Source organism: Lipotes vexillifer, unplaced genomic scaffold, assembly GCF_000442215.2.
Source record: "Lipotes vexillifer unplaced genomic scaffold, Lipotes_vexillifer_v1.1 scaffold28, whole genome shotgun sequence".
Classification (NCBI taxonomy): Eukaryota; Metazoa; Chordata; class Mammalia; order Artiodactyla; family Lipotidae; genus Lipotes; species Lipotes vexillifer.
The window spans coordinates 1,117,684-1,133,351 of NW_006793929.1; the positions used below are offsets into that span (position 1 = coordinate 1,117,684).

Consider the following 15,668-nt stretch of genomic DNA (forward strand, 5'->3'; position numbering starts at 1 on the left):
TTTATGCATATTTCATGGGAACCGTAATGTGAACTGGGTGGATTTTCCTTTTTTTTATGCTTATTTGCATGAAGAATAGTGAGAAATGAATTTTCTGTCATAAGTACGACCATTCCTTTGCCAGTGTTGGGTACAACACAACCATATCAAACCCTCAAAGAGGGGCCATCTGAGCACCTGCCAACCTGGCCCACCCACAGAGCTTTGCCTAGAAGCCGTGTCTCTTATAGAATTTAGCTCAAGCTATAATATCACTGATGAAGTCAGTCTATGTCCGCAGGGGTGGCAGTGGCTTCAGCTCCTGACTTGAAGGCTGAGAGACCGCCTGAAATGAAACCAGAGGTTCAGATTGAAAGATTAACTTTCAGCAGAAATAAGATATGAGCATTCCTGGGCTGTCAGCCCTCCAGGGAACTCTTCCAAAGCAGACAGTCCCAGATCCTTTTTCCCCCCTTCCTCTCCTCCTGAAAGGATCCATTTCCTCAAGAATCACTGAAAAAATTCCAGATTGCTTTCCTTCTCTCTCTCTTTTTCTGAAGACTTTTGTTTTTCTTGCCGCAAAAGTCAGATTTGCTTAGTGCGGGCCTGGCAAAACTAGATCCCCAGTAAATCTTCAGTCTAAAACTGCTTGTAACATTCTCTCAGTCATTCAAGAACTCACTCATTTATTCACTCATTCATTCATTCAATAAAATTTTTTAAGCACCTACTATGGACCAGGATGTGTGCCACACTGAGCGTACAGTGCACAATGATGCTCAAGACATACTCATTCCTTTGTAGGTGTATGTGTGCAATATGCATGTTTGAGCATATGTGTATTATCCCCTAGAAGATTAATCTTCAGTAGTTACTCATGTGTTTACCATAACTGTGCTCTGCTCGGATGTCTAGAGATAAAGACCCCTGGTCCTGATCCCTGCCTTCAAGGACCTTGAAACAGAAAATAGAAGATGTTTATTTGAAATTAAGGCCATAAAAGGAGAGAGGTACATACATACCATGGGCCTATAGGAGGCAGACTTAATAAGAATTGGTATGGCTGGATGTGAAGGGAGAAGGAACCAGAGAACCTAAGAAAAAAATATGTTTTTTCTGGCTGGGATGACTGGGTATGTTATAGTGCCTTTCACAGAGACAGAAAATACAGAAGAAAAAGCAGATTTATAGTGGGAGGCTAGTGAGTTAGTTCAGTCTGGGAGATACTGAACCTGAGGGGTTCTGTGATCAGCCTAGCAGGGATTTCCACCTGGACATGTTCAAAAAATTCAGAAATTGGGTAACAGCTTCTTGCACCAGAGGAAAAAAAAACCATCAGAGGAAGGCAAACATATTCTTTTAAACAATCGCACTAACTCTCAAGGTATCACTCAATGGCTCGGTAACCAATGAGATGTAACAAGAACCCCCAACATCTGGCAGAAGGGGAATGGAAATTGGGCATGAAGAATACTCCAAGGAACTCAGTGCTTCAGAGAACACTAGGGGTCCTCCCAGGCCCACTGCTGACCCTATGGGCACAGGCCCAGGGAGGCCCAAGGTACACCCGGCCTTCTGGGCTCTCACTCACTGCTCTTCTAAACAAAGCACTGGCCTACCTTTTAGGTATTGAGCCACACTCCACGTGGGGAATTTTTTCTGGATTGCCTTAATTCTGTCTGTGAGAATCCCAGCCTGCAAAAGGTGTTCTTTGCTGTCCCAGGTTCCAACAGGTTGATGGATTTTTTTTTATCAAGCTAGAAAATTCAGATAAGAATGTCAACATCTGGATGGAGCAACACATTTTTCTGCTGTCCTGATTTCTCCTCCTTATGTTCAAGGTCATAGACACTGGCCTTATCCCTTTTCTTTATTCCCACAGAATCAATTCTACAAGTCCTTTCACAGAAAAGAGAATCAGAGAAATACAGTAAGATTTGGGAGAAGTGGATGTAGCATAGTTTTAGTTAAGCACTCAAAAAAAAAAAAAAGTTGTTTCAAAACAAATCATGAGCACCCAAAGTCTAGATATTTGCAGTCAAAAATAATTGGAAGGCTAGAAGTCTCGGTTTCTCAGACAATTTAAAATAAAGCCTGGGGGAGTTCCCTGGCGGTCCAGTGGTTGGGACTCAGTGCTTTCACTGCCGGGGCCTGGGTTCAATCCCTAGTGGGGGAACTAAGATCCCTCAAGCCGTGTGGCATGGAATAGAATAGAATAGAATAGGGCAAAACCTGGAAGCAAATATCCTGATAATTTGGGTCCCCTTCCTCCAATTTGCCTAAAGGACAATTTGACTCAAGTAGGGTTTCATTATAATGTTTTGATCTACACAGATGAAATTTACTATTTCATGAACCTCAAAGGGATACCTGTAATAGTACCCTTTATAAGATTTTCTCAATTTAAGTACATTGCATAATATTAATTACAAACTGTAATTACAAAACTCATAAGATACTTAAAAAAAAAGATATCCAATAACTGGTATATCTTGACATGTTACAGAAATCCCAGTGGAAATTATGCAAGTACCCGTGTTTTGAAGCCTAGGATAAATGCAGATAGATTTCCAGTTTGGGTGAGCTTCTGTGAGGAAGGATGAGGTGGGGCTGATTGAAAGTTTCTAGCTGAGTACCTGCATCAAGCCAAATTTATGTCCTTTGTGGTCCCAGCCATCTTAACTGGATGGTTCTGCCGTGGCTTTCTCTGGAAATGATGGCTGCAGTGAGAGCAGGGTCCATGCAGTGCCTCAGCCCGACTTCTTTGATTAGAATTTGTAAGACTTGAAGACCTTCAAATCCATCTCAGCAAACATTTCAGAACCACGGATGCCTACAGCAATAGAAAATAAAGTGTTTCCTCCACTCCAGAAGAGACCCCTTTTTCAAAGTTTAATAAGTTAGCCACAGGTCTGACTGTGGCCCACAGGCTTGGGACAACCATTTTAGGACTTTTTTTTTTTTTTTGCGGTACGCGGGCCTCTCACTGTTTTGGCCTCTCCCGTTGTGGAGCACAGGCTCCGGACGCGCAGGCTCAGCGGCCACGGCTCACAGGCCTAGCCGCTCCGCTGCATGTGGGATCCTCCCGGACCGGGGCACGAACCCGTGTCCCCTGCATCGGCAGGCGGACTCTCAACCACCGCGCCACCAGGGAAGCCCCTTAGGACATTTTTTGATCTCTGATTGCGTAAACCCAGAAAGGTCCTCAGCCCCAGATGGATACCACTTCTGCTTTCTTTCTTGTTCTCTTTTCTGCCACATCTGGTGCATTGGGAAAAGTCTTGGACTAGAAGTCAGCCAACCTATGTTTGAGTTTGGTTCTGACACTACCTAGCCCTGGGCCCTTGGGAAGTCTCTCCTCCTTGCTGAGCCTCAGTTGTCTCATCTGTCAATTGGGAAGGTAGGATTAGACTGACCTTGTAGTTGCTTCCAGCTAATACTGAGACAACACGAAGAAGACTTCGGAACAGAATTATACAAGAGAGGACGTACAGAGAGCGTTGCTTAAAATGCTCATGCTGTAACCTGAAGTAGACACAACAAACGAAAAAACAAAGCCAGAATTTGATATTTTATTTAAGCAATCATTTCAATATGTAGAAATAAACACATCTCAACCAGGTTTGGAAAGGATGAAGGGAAAATGAAAAAAAGCAGCTTGATAGGGGAGTCAGGATTCTGTTTTTCTCTCATTTTTAATTTTGATATTACTATTATAATAATGAACTTCTCAAAATTAAGCCACTTCCTAAGAAAGAATCTGAAAATAATGAAAGGGGGCTAGCCAAATGCTTGCTGGGCTTTACACTCACTGCAGGCAATCAACCTGGTGATATCACAGGTAGCACCAGAGGTCTCCGTGGTCATGATGTCACCATAGCAGCCATGGTACAGGCGGGAATGCATGCGAGGGTTCATTGAGTGGGTGAAGGAGCCTGAGCCCCTAGAAGTGCCTGCGGGGCACAATGATCATCCACGTGAAGCCTGCGAGAAAATACTGCTCAGAGTTGCTCTCATGAACATCACTCAACCAACGGCAAAGCCATAGGCTTAATCCTCCCCAAGCCCCTCCCCAAGACCCCCAGAATGGCTCACCAGACAAAACAGAAGATTCCCCCTTCCCACTCCAACCTTAAAAAAATTTAATACAGTACTTAATTCTAAATGTTGTGTAAAGTATTATGACAGTCAGTTCTTATAGGTCTCAAAAACATTTGCTGCAATCTTGATCAGGGTAAAAATTGCCAGTAGAGTTTTTTGTTTTTGTTTTTTTTATAATTGTATACACACACATACATACATGTACATGAAATATTTTTATTGTTAGTTTTACAAAAACAGGGTCATATTATTTACTTTTCTGCATCTTGCTTTTCTTTTTTTTTTGAATTTTATTTTATTTATGTTTTTATACAGCAAGTTCTTATTAGTCATCCATTTTGTACACATCAGTGTATACATGTCAATCCCAATTGCCCAGTTCATCCCACCCCCACCTCCCGCTGCTTTCCCCCCTTGGTGTCCATACGTTTGTTCCCTACATCTGTGGCTCAATTTCTGCCCTGCAAACCAGTTCATCTGTAACATTTTTCTAGGTTCACATATATGCATTAATATACGATATTTGTTTTTCTTTTTCTGACTTACTTCACTCTGTATGACAGTCTCTAGATTCATCCACATCTCTACAAATGACCCAGTTTCGTTCCTTTATATGGCTGAGTAGTATTCCATTGTATATATGTACCACTCTTCTATGTCCATTCGTCACTTGATGGGCATTTAGGTTGCTTCCATGGCCTGGCTATTGTAAATGGTGCTGCAATGAACATTGGGGTGCATGTGTCTTTTTGAATTATGGTTTCCTCTGGGAATATGCCCAGTAGTGGGATTGCTGGGTCATATGATAATTCTATTTTTAGTTTTCTAAGGAACCTCCATACTGTTCTCCATAGTGGCTGTATCAATTTACATTCCCACCAACAGTGCAAGAGTGTTCCCTTTTCTCCACACCCACTCCAGCATTTGTTCTTTGTAGATTTTCGGTTGATGCCCGTTCTAACTGGTGTGAGGTGATACCTTATTGTAGTTTTGATTTGCCTTTCTCTAATAATTAGTGATGTTGAGCAGCTTTTCATGTGCTTCTTGGCCATCTGTATGTCTTTTTGGAGACATGTCTATTTAGGTCTTCTGCCCATTTTTGGATTAGGTTGTTTGTTTTTTTAATATTGAGCTGCATGAGCTGTTTATATATTTTGGAGATTAATCCTATCTCCGTTGATTCATTTGTAAATATTTTCTCCCATCCTGAGGGTTGTCTTTTCGTCTTATTTATGGTTTCCTTTGCTGTGCAAAAGCTTTGAAGTTTCATTAGGTCCCATTTGTTTATTTTTGTTTTTATTTCCATTACTCTAGGACGTGGATCAAAAAAGATCTTGCTGTGATTTCTGTCAAAGAGTGTTCTTCCTATGTTTTCCTCTAAGAGTTTTATAGTGTCCAGTCTTACATTTAGGTCTCTAATCAATTTTGAGTTTATTTTTGTGTATGGTGTCAGGGAGTGTTCTAATTTCATTCTTTTACATGTAGCTGTCCAGTGTTCCCAGCACCACTTATTGAAGAGATTGTCTTTTCTCCATTGTATATCCTTGCCTCCTTTGTCATACATTATTGACCATAGGTGCGTGGGTTTATCTCTGGGCTTTCTATCCTGTTCCATTGATCTATATTTCTGTTTTTGTGCCAATACCATATTGTCTTGATTACTGTAGCTTTGTAGTATAGTCTGAAGTCAGGGAGTCTGATTCCTCCAGCTCCGTTTTTCTTTCTCAGAACTGCTTTGGCTATTTGGGGCCTTTTGTGTCTCCATACAAATTTTTAAATTTTTTGTTCTAGTTCTGTGAAAAATGCCTTTAGTAGTTTAATAGGGATTGCATTGAATCTGTAGGTTGCTTTGGGTAGTATAGTCATTTTCACAATATTGATTCTTCCAATCCAAGGACATGGTATATCTCTCCATCTGTTGGTATCATCTTTAATTTCTTTCAACAGTGTCTTATAGTTTTCTGCATACAGGTCTTTTGTCTCCCTAGGTAGGTTTATTTCTAGGTATTTTATTCTTTTTGTTGCAGTGGTAAATGGGAGTGTTTCCTTAATTTCTCTTTCAGACTTTTCATAATTAATGTATAGGAATGCAAGAGATTTCTGTGCATTAATTTTATATCCTGCAACTTTACCAAATTCATTGATGAGCTCTAGTAGTTTTCTGGTGGCATCTTTAGGATTCTCTATGTATAGTATCATGTCATCTGCAAACAGTGACAGCTTTACTTCTTCTTTTCCAATTTGTATTCCTTTTATTTCTTTTTCTTCTCTGATTGCCATGGCTAGGACTTCCAAAACTATGTTGAATAATAGTGGTGAGAGTGGATATCCTTGTCTTGTTCCTGATCTTAGAGGAAATGCTTTCAGTTCTTCACCATTGAGAATGATGTTTGCTGTGGATTTGTCATATATGGCCTTTATTATGTTGAGGTAGGTTCCATCTATGCCCACTTTCTGGAGAGTTTTTATCATAAATGGCTGTGAATTTTGTCAAAAGCTTTTTCTGCATCTTTTGAGATGATCATATGGTTGTTATTCTTCAATTTGTTAATAAGGCGTATCACATTGATTGATTTGCATATTTTGAAGAATCCTTGCATCCCTGGGATAAACTCCACTTCATCATGGTGTATTATCCTTTTAATGTGTTGTTGGATTCTGTTTGCCAGTATTCTATTGAGGATTTTTGCATCTATATTCATCAATGTTATTGGTCTGTAATTTTCTTGTTTTGTAGTATATTTGTCTGGTTTTGGTATCAGGGTGATGGTGACCTCATAGAATGAGATTGGGAGTGTTCCTTCCTCTGCAACTTTTTGGAAGAGTTTGAGAAGGATGGGTGTTAGCTCTTCTCTAAATGTTTGATAGAATTCACCCGTGAAGCCATCTGGTCCTGGACTTTTGTTTGTTGGAAGATTTTTAATCACAATTTCAATTTCATTACTTGTGATTGGTCTGTTCATATTATCTGTTTCTTCCTGGTTCAGTCTTGGAATGTTATACCTTTCTAAGAATTTTTCCGTTTCTTCCAGGTTATCCATTTTATTGGCATACAGTTGCTTGTAGTGGTCTCTTAGGATGCTTTGTATTTCTGCAGTGTCTGTTGTAACTTCTCCTTTTTCATTTCTAATTTAATTGATTTGAGTCCTCTTTCTCTTTTTCTTGATAAGCCTGGCTAATGTTTTATCAATTTTGTTTATCTTCTCAAAGAACCAGCTTTTAGTTTTATTGATCTTTGCTATTGTTTTCTTAGTTTCTATTTCATTTATTTCTGCTCTGATCTTTATGATTTCTTTCCTTCTGCTAACTTTGGGTTTTGTTTGTTCTTCTTTCTCTAGTTGCTTTAGATGTAAGGTTAGATTGTTTATTTGAGATTTTTCTTGTTTCTTGATGTAGGCTTGTATATCTATAAACTTCTCTGTTAGAACTGCTTTTGCTGCAACCCATAGGTTTTGAATTGTCGTGTTTTCATTGTCATTTGTCTCTATGTATTTTTCGATTTCCTCTTTGATTTCTTCAGTGATCTCTTGGTTATTTAATAACGTATTGCTTAGCTTCCATGTGTTTGTGTTTTTTATGTTTTTTTCCCTGTAATTTTCTAATCTCATAATGTTGTGGTCAGAAAAGATGCTTGATATGATTTCACTTTTCTTAAATTTACTGAGGCTTGATTTGTGACCCAAGATGTGATCTGTCCTGGAGAATGTTCCATGCGCACTCGAGAAGAAAGTGTATTCTGCTGTTTTTGGATGGAATGTTCTATAAATATCAATTAATTCTATCTGGCCTATTGTGTCATTTAAAGCTTGTGTTTTCTTGTTAATTTTCTGTTTGGATGATCTGTCCATTGGTGTAGGTGAGGTGTTAAGTTTCCCCACTCTTATTGTGTTACTGTCAACTTCCTCTTTTATAGCTGTTAGCAGTTGCCTTATATACTGAGGTGCTCCTATGTGGGGTGTATATATATATATATATATATATATATATATATATATATATATATTTTGGGTGCATATATATTTATTATTGTTATATCTTCTTCTTGGATTGATCCCTTGATCATTATGTAGTGTCCTTCCTTGTCTCTTGTAGCATCCTTTATTTTAAAGTCTATTTTATCTGATATGAGTATTGCTACTCCAGCTTTTTTTTTATTTCCATTTGCATGGAATATCTTTTTCCATCTCCTCACTTTTAGTCTGAATGTGTCCCTAGGTCTGAAGTGGGTCTCTTGTAGACAGCATATATATGGGTCCTGTTTTTGTATCCATTCAGCGAGCCTGTGTCTTTTGGTTGGAGCGTTTAATCCATTCACGTTTAAGGTAATTATCGATATGTATGTTCCTATTACCATTTTCTTAATTGTTTTGGGTTTGTTTTTGTAGGTCCTTTTCTTCTCTTGTGTTTCCCACTTAGAGAAGTTCCTTTAGCATCGTTGTAGAGCTTGTTTGGTGGTGCTGAATTCTCTTAGATTTTGCTTGTCTGTAAAGCTTTTGATTTCTTCATCGAATCTGAATGAGATCCTTGCTGGGTAGAGTCATCTTGGTTGTAGGTTCTTCCTTTTCATCACTTTAAGTATATCATGCCACTCCCTTCTGGCTTGTGTAGTTTCTGCTGAGAAATCACCTGTTAACCTTCTCGGAGTTCCCTTGTATGTTATTTGTCATTTTTCCCTTGCTGCTTTCAATAATTTTTCTTTGTCTTTAATTTTTGCCAGGTTGATTACTGTGTGTCTCGGCGTGTTTCTCCTTGGGTTTATCCTGAATAGGACTCTCTGCACTTCCTGGACTTGGGTGGCTATTTCCTTTCCCATGTTAGGGAAGTTTTTGACTATAATCTCTTCAAATATTTTCTCGGGTCCTTTCTCTCTCTCTTCTCCTTCTGGGACCCTTATAACGCGAATGTTGTTATGTTTAATGCCCCAGAGGACTCTTAGGCTGTCTTCATTTCTTGTCATTCTTTTTTTCTTTATTCTGTTCTGCAGCAGTGAATTCCACCATTCTGTCTTCCAGGTCACTTATCCGTTCTTCTGTCTCAGTTAGTCTCCTATTGATTCCTTCTAGTGTATTTTTCATTTCAGTTATTGCGTTATTCATCTCTGTTTGTTTATTCTTTAATTCTTCTAGATCTTTGTTAAACATTTCTTGCATCTTAGCAATCTTTGCCTCCTTTCTTTTTCCGAGGTCCTGGTTCATCTTCACTATCATTATTTTGAATTCTTTTTCTGGAAGGTTGCCTATCTCCACTTCATTTAGTTGTTTTTCTGGGGTTTTATCTTGTTCCTTCATCTGGTACATAGCCCTCTGCCTTTTCATCTTGTCTGTCTTTCTGTGAATGTGGTTTTCGTTCCACAGGCTGCAGGACTGTAGTTCTTCTTGCTTCTCACCAGTAGAGTTTTAAGTAAAAACTTTGAGAGAAACTTTAAGACACCTCCGACACAAGTGCTTCCGGGTATGTAAGCATCTGAATTAATAATGACCTTTGTTTAGGAAGGTAAGAAAGAAGGGTACAATTAACTTAAAATAGTCACTTGATATTATGTTGCTGTGAAGTTGAGTTTCTATCTAGGTCTAATTAAGAAAATTGGAAATAAAATTTAACCATAAAAATTTAAGTTAAATCTGGGCTTCCCTGGTGGCGCAGTGGTTGAGAGTCTGCCTGCTGATGCAGGGGACAGGGGTTCGTGCCCTGGTCTGGGAAGATCCCACATGCTGCGGAGCGGCTGGGCCCGTGAGCCATGGCCACTGGGCCTGCACGTCCAGAGCCTGTGCTCCACAAGGGAAGAGGCCACAACAGTTAGAGGCCCGCGTACTGCAAAAAAAAAAAAAAAAAAAATTTAAGTTAAATCTATTCTTACCTTTTATTTTTTCATTATAGTGAATTTCTGTCCCATTCTATTTACTAAAGGAGATAAAAAGGTTTTCTGTAAGTTGAAAAGTTTCTTCTAATAGTTCTTAGGATTGTTGACTTGTACCTTAAGACCACAAATTTTTGTTGTAAGAAATTATATTTGTTAAAACGTTTGATGTAAAAACCTATGTTGTTTCACTTAGTGTTGTGAATGGTGTTTTTTACCAGAGAGCTAGATTTTTCCCATTCCCCATAGGTCTAGTTCTGATTTGACAGTATAAAGAGACTCTCTTAGAATCAGGCACATGACCAATGGAGCTCTTCCTTATAAATATTTATCTTCAAAGGAAAACAATGTAACTCTAAAGATAAACTCTTCAAAACTATGTAAATTTTTAAAAAGCAAAACTCATCAGAACAAATAAAAATACAGGCATAATTTTCTCTCTTCCATCTACAAACAGGCAAAAAAGGAATTTAAAAAATGAACCAAAAAGTCAGACAGTGAAACTATCAAGAAAACTCAGGATGCTAAGAAAGCCTATCAAGATTATAGAAGCAGCAGAAACCAGCAAAGCCCTAAACTCCTCTAAGCTGTGTGGGTTCCCATGTGAGGCAGAGAGGCAGAGAGCGTCATGTCGACTCCCTCCTTGGCCCTTTGTGAAGTATCCTGTGCCTACAGTGTGTGTGGGAAATACATGTGGGTGAATGAATGAACAGATTCTCATGACACAGGTCACATGTAAAATTGAAGAATGGGGTTTGGGAGTGAGGGTGCAGACAGAAAACATATATCCAGAATCTGACCACTTCTCACCACCTCTGCTACCACCACGGTCCAAACCAGCATCATTGATGGTCTGGATTATTGTACCAGCCTCCTAACTGACCTCCCTCCTCCACTCTTGAAGTCTATTTTGGTGCCTTGTAAATATTTCCATAATTAAAGAAATTACATCAAATGGAATAAAAAGACATCCTCAAAAACAAAAAACAAATCAACCTAACTCTATATCAGATTGAAAACTTAACCAACCCATAGAGGAGAAGTACTTCTAATGACTTAAAAACATGTCAGCGTGAGTACAGTTGACCCTTGAGCAACATGGGTTTGAACTGCACTAGTTCACTTGGATTTTTTCCAATAAATACTGTACCACTTTACTATGCAACCCCCATTGGTTGAATCTGTGATTGCAGAACCAAGGATAAGGAGGGCTGACCATAAGTTATAAGCAGATTTTCCACTGTGCAGGCGGTCAGCATCTCTTACCTTCCACATTGTTCAAGCGTCAACTGTGTGTACCACTAGTAGAATATATCCTATGAACTTAAAAAAAACACAAGGAAATCTTAAACTATATTAACAGTCTCATTAGCATAGTTATTTTGAAGCTATTATAATATATAAGTAATCATATTAATGTCATTAGGAACTAGGAAGAGCAAATTGTTGAAAACCATAGAAGCTGGGTGACGGGTACATGGGAATTTATTATGCTATTCTCTCCCCATTTGGTTTGTTTTAAACTTTCTGTGACAAAGTTTTTTTTTTTAAGTTACCTTATTGGAGAGCCTTTCTTGTCTACTTATATTAAAAAGGCAACATACTCGTGCCTCGTTCCGCGTCTCCCATTACCTTATTTTATTTATATCACATCGCCACCCGACATTTCTTCCTCCCTCCTGTCCTCCTTCCCTTCCCTCTCCCCCCACCTCTTTCTCTCTCTCTCTCCCCCTCTCTCCCTCCCCCCCACCTATTCTTATCACTAGAACATTTTTTTTCTCTGCTGTATCCTCCTCAGTACCTAGAACAATACGTGGTACCAAGTGGAAATTCAGTAAATATTTGCTGAGTAGATAAATGTTTGGATAAATGAATGAATGGGAAGTAAAGGAATTATCTAAATTATCTAGATAGAGAGTCCATATATCAACAGGTTCAGTTTCCTTTTACTGGGGAGGCAGCCTTTACTTTGCTCAATGTATGGCCTACAGGCCATAGGCATCAACATGGTCTGGGATGCCTGTTACATATGCATTATCTTTGGGTCTGGGCTCCTCATACTAAGCCTATTGAGCCAGAATCTTTGAGTATAAGGCCAAAGAATCTGCACTTAATGAGGATTCCCAGCTGACTCTTACACATACTGAAGTTTGGGGACCACTGCTTTAAGGGGCTTGGAATATGACCATGGACCTTACACTACTACACTACACACTATCGTAAACACACAGACCCTTCTTAATTACAGTCGCCTTTCAGTTAAACATAGCTAGTATGGCAGCTCATAATTAGTCTACTGGCTCTACAGCTCTGCTCCCACCCGCAGTTACAGTGAAAACGTTATGTTCCCCTGCCTTGGACCATAAGTCACTGGAAATGATCACTTTTCAGTAGCCTCACCTTTCCAAATTTAGAACTAAACATTTTGGAAACACTTCATCATCACTCTATTAATAAAGACAGTTTGAACACTTTTTACAATGGCTTTTCATTTTTTTAGGCTGAAGATTTTTATCTTTCCTTATTCAAGGTCCCTTACCATCTCACCAGCCTACCTTTCCAGCCTTCCTCTCAGAAATCCCCTTTTCCATTCCAGGCACGCTGACTGACTTTCCATATCTCACACTTTTCATTTGTTTATGCCTCTGCACCTTTACTTAAGTTATTCTTCCCAACCAGCAGGCTCTGCTCTGCTCTTACTAAAACACAAAGGCTTCTTCCACTGTCATGATCCCCCAAAAAGCCTTTTTGGTCTCAACGTGCTGACTAGATATGAACTCTTTCTTCTAAACTCCTCCCAGACACTGCACTCATTTAATTCTTGTTTACTGCCTGGTATGGACAATTTTCTCTTCATATGTCTTGCCTCCCAAAGCACTGTTCCATACATTCCCACTGATAACGACTTCACCTGCTTGGCAAGCGGGATACACTCTTAATTATAGAAATAAGCAGCTGATTCATGGCCAGGCCGGTCAGGAGACCCCACACTGCTGTGACATGTAATCATCACTCTTTCTGATTCATGACTGGGCTGCATGTTTTCGTGGACACCTTGCAAACAACGCTAAATGTCCATCAGTGACTTAGCAATGAGGGCAAAAAGGCCCCCAGACAGGACAAAGGACAGCATGGTGGTGACTCTTATCCTACAGCACCTGTGGTGATTTGAAAGAGAAACTGGTTAATTTTAAAGTTGAAAGTTTCCTAAAGAAACTTGCTTTGATTAAAAATTGAAAAAAAGAAAGTTTGGAGTCGTTTCCAATTCAGTGCCCTTTTCCCAGCTCCAGGATATTATTTTCATAGACTCACTGGATCACTCTCTTTCCTAAGCACAAACTCCCAACTCACTTGAACCCAATTTCATATTGGCGTGAGCCCATGAACATCTTACATATGTTCACACACACACTCGTCCATCTCCGAGTGAGGTCACACCACAATTTTGTTCCCATTCTTGTACTACAGTCTCCTTAGAAAATCAAAAGGAACCATTTTTGATGCGAGGAGACTTCAAGATCACGACTCAGAAGGTTTGCTGTGTACCATTTCTTCCTGCATTAGCTCTGTTCTTGGTTTCATTCAAGAAGCAGCTTATGTGTTTTACAAGATACAACAAGGCTAGGACTAACCTGGTTTGCGACCTTGCAGAGAATATCTCTGCTCTCTGTTTGAGAAGGTATTCCGAACTCAGCAGCAACCTGTCAGGATTTTACAAAGTGGTGGCCTTATTCCTAAAACATAGGTTTAAGTTTGAGAATCCATTAGCAGATCTCCGAGCACCTGGCTTCAACCTGCTGCCTTCAGTGTGGCTCTCCCGCTGTGGAGGAGCTTTTAAATGCCAGCATGCAGACTCACCTGCCTCTTCTCACCTTCATGCTGTACCACTGATCTGGGAGGAGCTTTATATATGCTTTAAAACCCTCTTTAAACCACTGACCTCGTTAGGTCTGATTAACATGGTACTTGGGATTTAGGTGGCCCTTTTAATAAAAGGATTTCAAAGCATATATTAACCACTATTAATTAATTAATCTAACGAACCCCCAAGGTGTACTGGAGGCATATATTTGGCAGACTGTTTCTGGGTATCTAAAATTGTGCTAGGCAAACAGCTTCTAAATTTGAGAACAAGAAACAGATACTTAGCCTAAAAAAGATAAATAAACAGGAAATACTAGCAGCTGCCGTTCCTGGATTGGTTGTTTGCCTGCAACGCTGAGCCTTCTGTTCTTTGTTCTTCATTCCACTCTCACGTGATTCCCATAGCAACGTGTCACGTGATCTCAATGGGTGACCTTGGCTCCTTGCTCCAATTCTGCTTCTGACAAGCAGATCCGAGAGTGTCTGCCTGCTCTTGGGAGGTGAGTGCAAAGCCACGGACTGGGAACGTGGGTGCCAGTTTCCCAAACTTCCTGAAGAAGTGGGAAAAAAGGATTTGGCCAAGGAGGAAAATTTCTTCAAGGATGGACTGTCCTCAAACTTCTGTCTAAAGGAAGAGACGGAGCACATTGTGCAGCTCCAGAAACAGGAAGTGGAAGAGATATTTTCGAAATAGGCAAAGCGCATTTCCCAGAGGGGAGGAGGGAATCGGACACGGGTCCTACCACCAGTGTGAGAAATTTCCACGACTGTACACATCCTTCCACTCATCCACGAAGTGAACAGAGATGTGAGGGAGACTGAGCAGGAGACAGGGAAGACAGAGGCCCTGAGTCAAGTGACTTTCCCAGCTCCCTGGCAGAGGGTAAACCACACCTTCTAGGAGAACATGCCCTCCAGAAGCTGAGCTCTGCTCTCCCCCACTGCGCTCACTTCTGCCCGGACTGCCTTCCTGTTTGTAGAACAGCCTCTGCCCTTTTAATTGGCCTCCAGCCTTGCATTCCAGGGAAGAAGGGTGGGGATGTCCTGAGCCACTGATGATCCTGCTTTGACTCTCAGGACCTGTTCCACCACCACCATCAACGCTATGGTCAGTGCTGCTCTGTAGGACGGGCTTTGGCATGGGTCCAGCTGCTCCAGGGTAGCCCTCAGGAACACCTGGGCTTCCACCAGTGACAGTGGCAGCAGCACGCTGACACTGTGCTCATGGCCCTCCCAGTGCAGGGGCTTATGTGGGGCTTCCAGGCTAAGGGTAAAAGGAGAAAGTTCAAGAAAGGGAGAAGGAGAAGTGGACCAAGAATTAAGTTACGTGAAAGATACTAGGTAGAGGCTGAAGCTGTCCCTAGATGCTCCTAGAGAATAAAAGAAATAACGAAACACAGAAAGGACTGTGGAATGTGGAGCTTACTTTATTCTTCTCCCTGTTTTCAGATAGTGGGGCTACAAGTCCTTCCAGGTATGAAGGTCTTAATGCCCAGGCTCTCTGCAATTTATTTATTTATTTAATATATTTATGAATTTATTTATGGCTGCGTTGGGTCTTCGTTGCTGCGCGCGGGCTTTCTCTCGTTGCGGCGACCGGGGGCCACTCTTCGTTGCGGTGCGCGGGCTTCTCATTGCGGTGGCTTCTCTTGTTGCGGAGCATGGGCTCTAGGCGCGCGGGCTTCAGTAGTTGTGGCGCGCGGGCTCAGTCGTTGTGGCTCACGAGCCCTAGAGCGCGGGCTCAGTAGTTGTGTCGCACGGGCTTAGTTGCTCCACAGCATGTGGGATCTTCCCGGACCAGGGTTCGAACCTGTGTCCCCTGCATTGGCAGGCGGATTCTTAACCCCTGCGCCACCAGGGAAGTCCC

At 40.8% G+C, this 15,668-nt stretch overlaps 1 protein-coding gene across 1 annotated transcript; it reads right to left on the reverse strand.

Moving 5' to 3' along the window:
* Nucleotides 1–208: 208 nt before the first annotated feature.
* Nucleotides 209–13,070, reverse strand: LYG2 (lysozyme g2). The gene is given in 8 exon segments (XM_007466888.1): nt 209–269; nt 271–325; nt 1,599–1,730; nt 2,612–2,657; nt 2,659–2,756; nt 2,759–2,812; nt 3,792–3,934; nt 13,030–13,070. Coding segments are annotated over 8 exon segments (630 nt in total).
* Nucleotides 13,071–15,668: the final 2,598 nt, after the last annotated feature.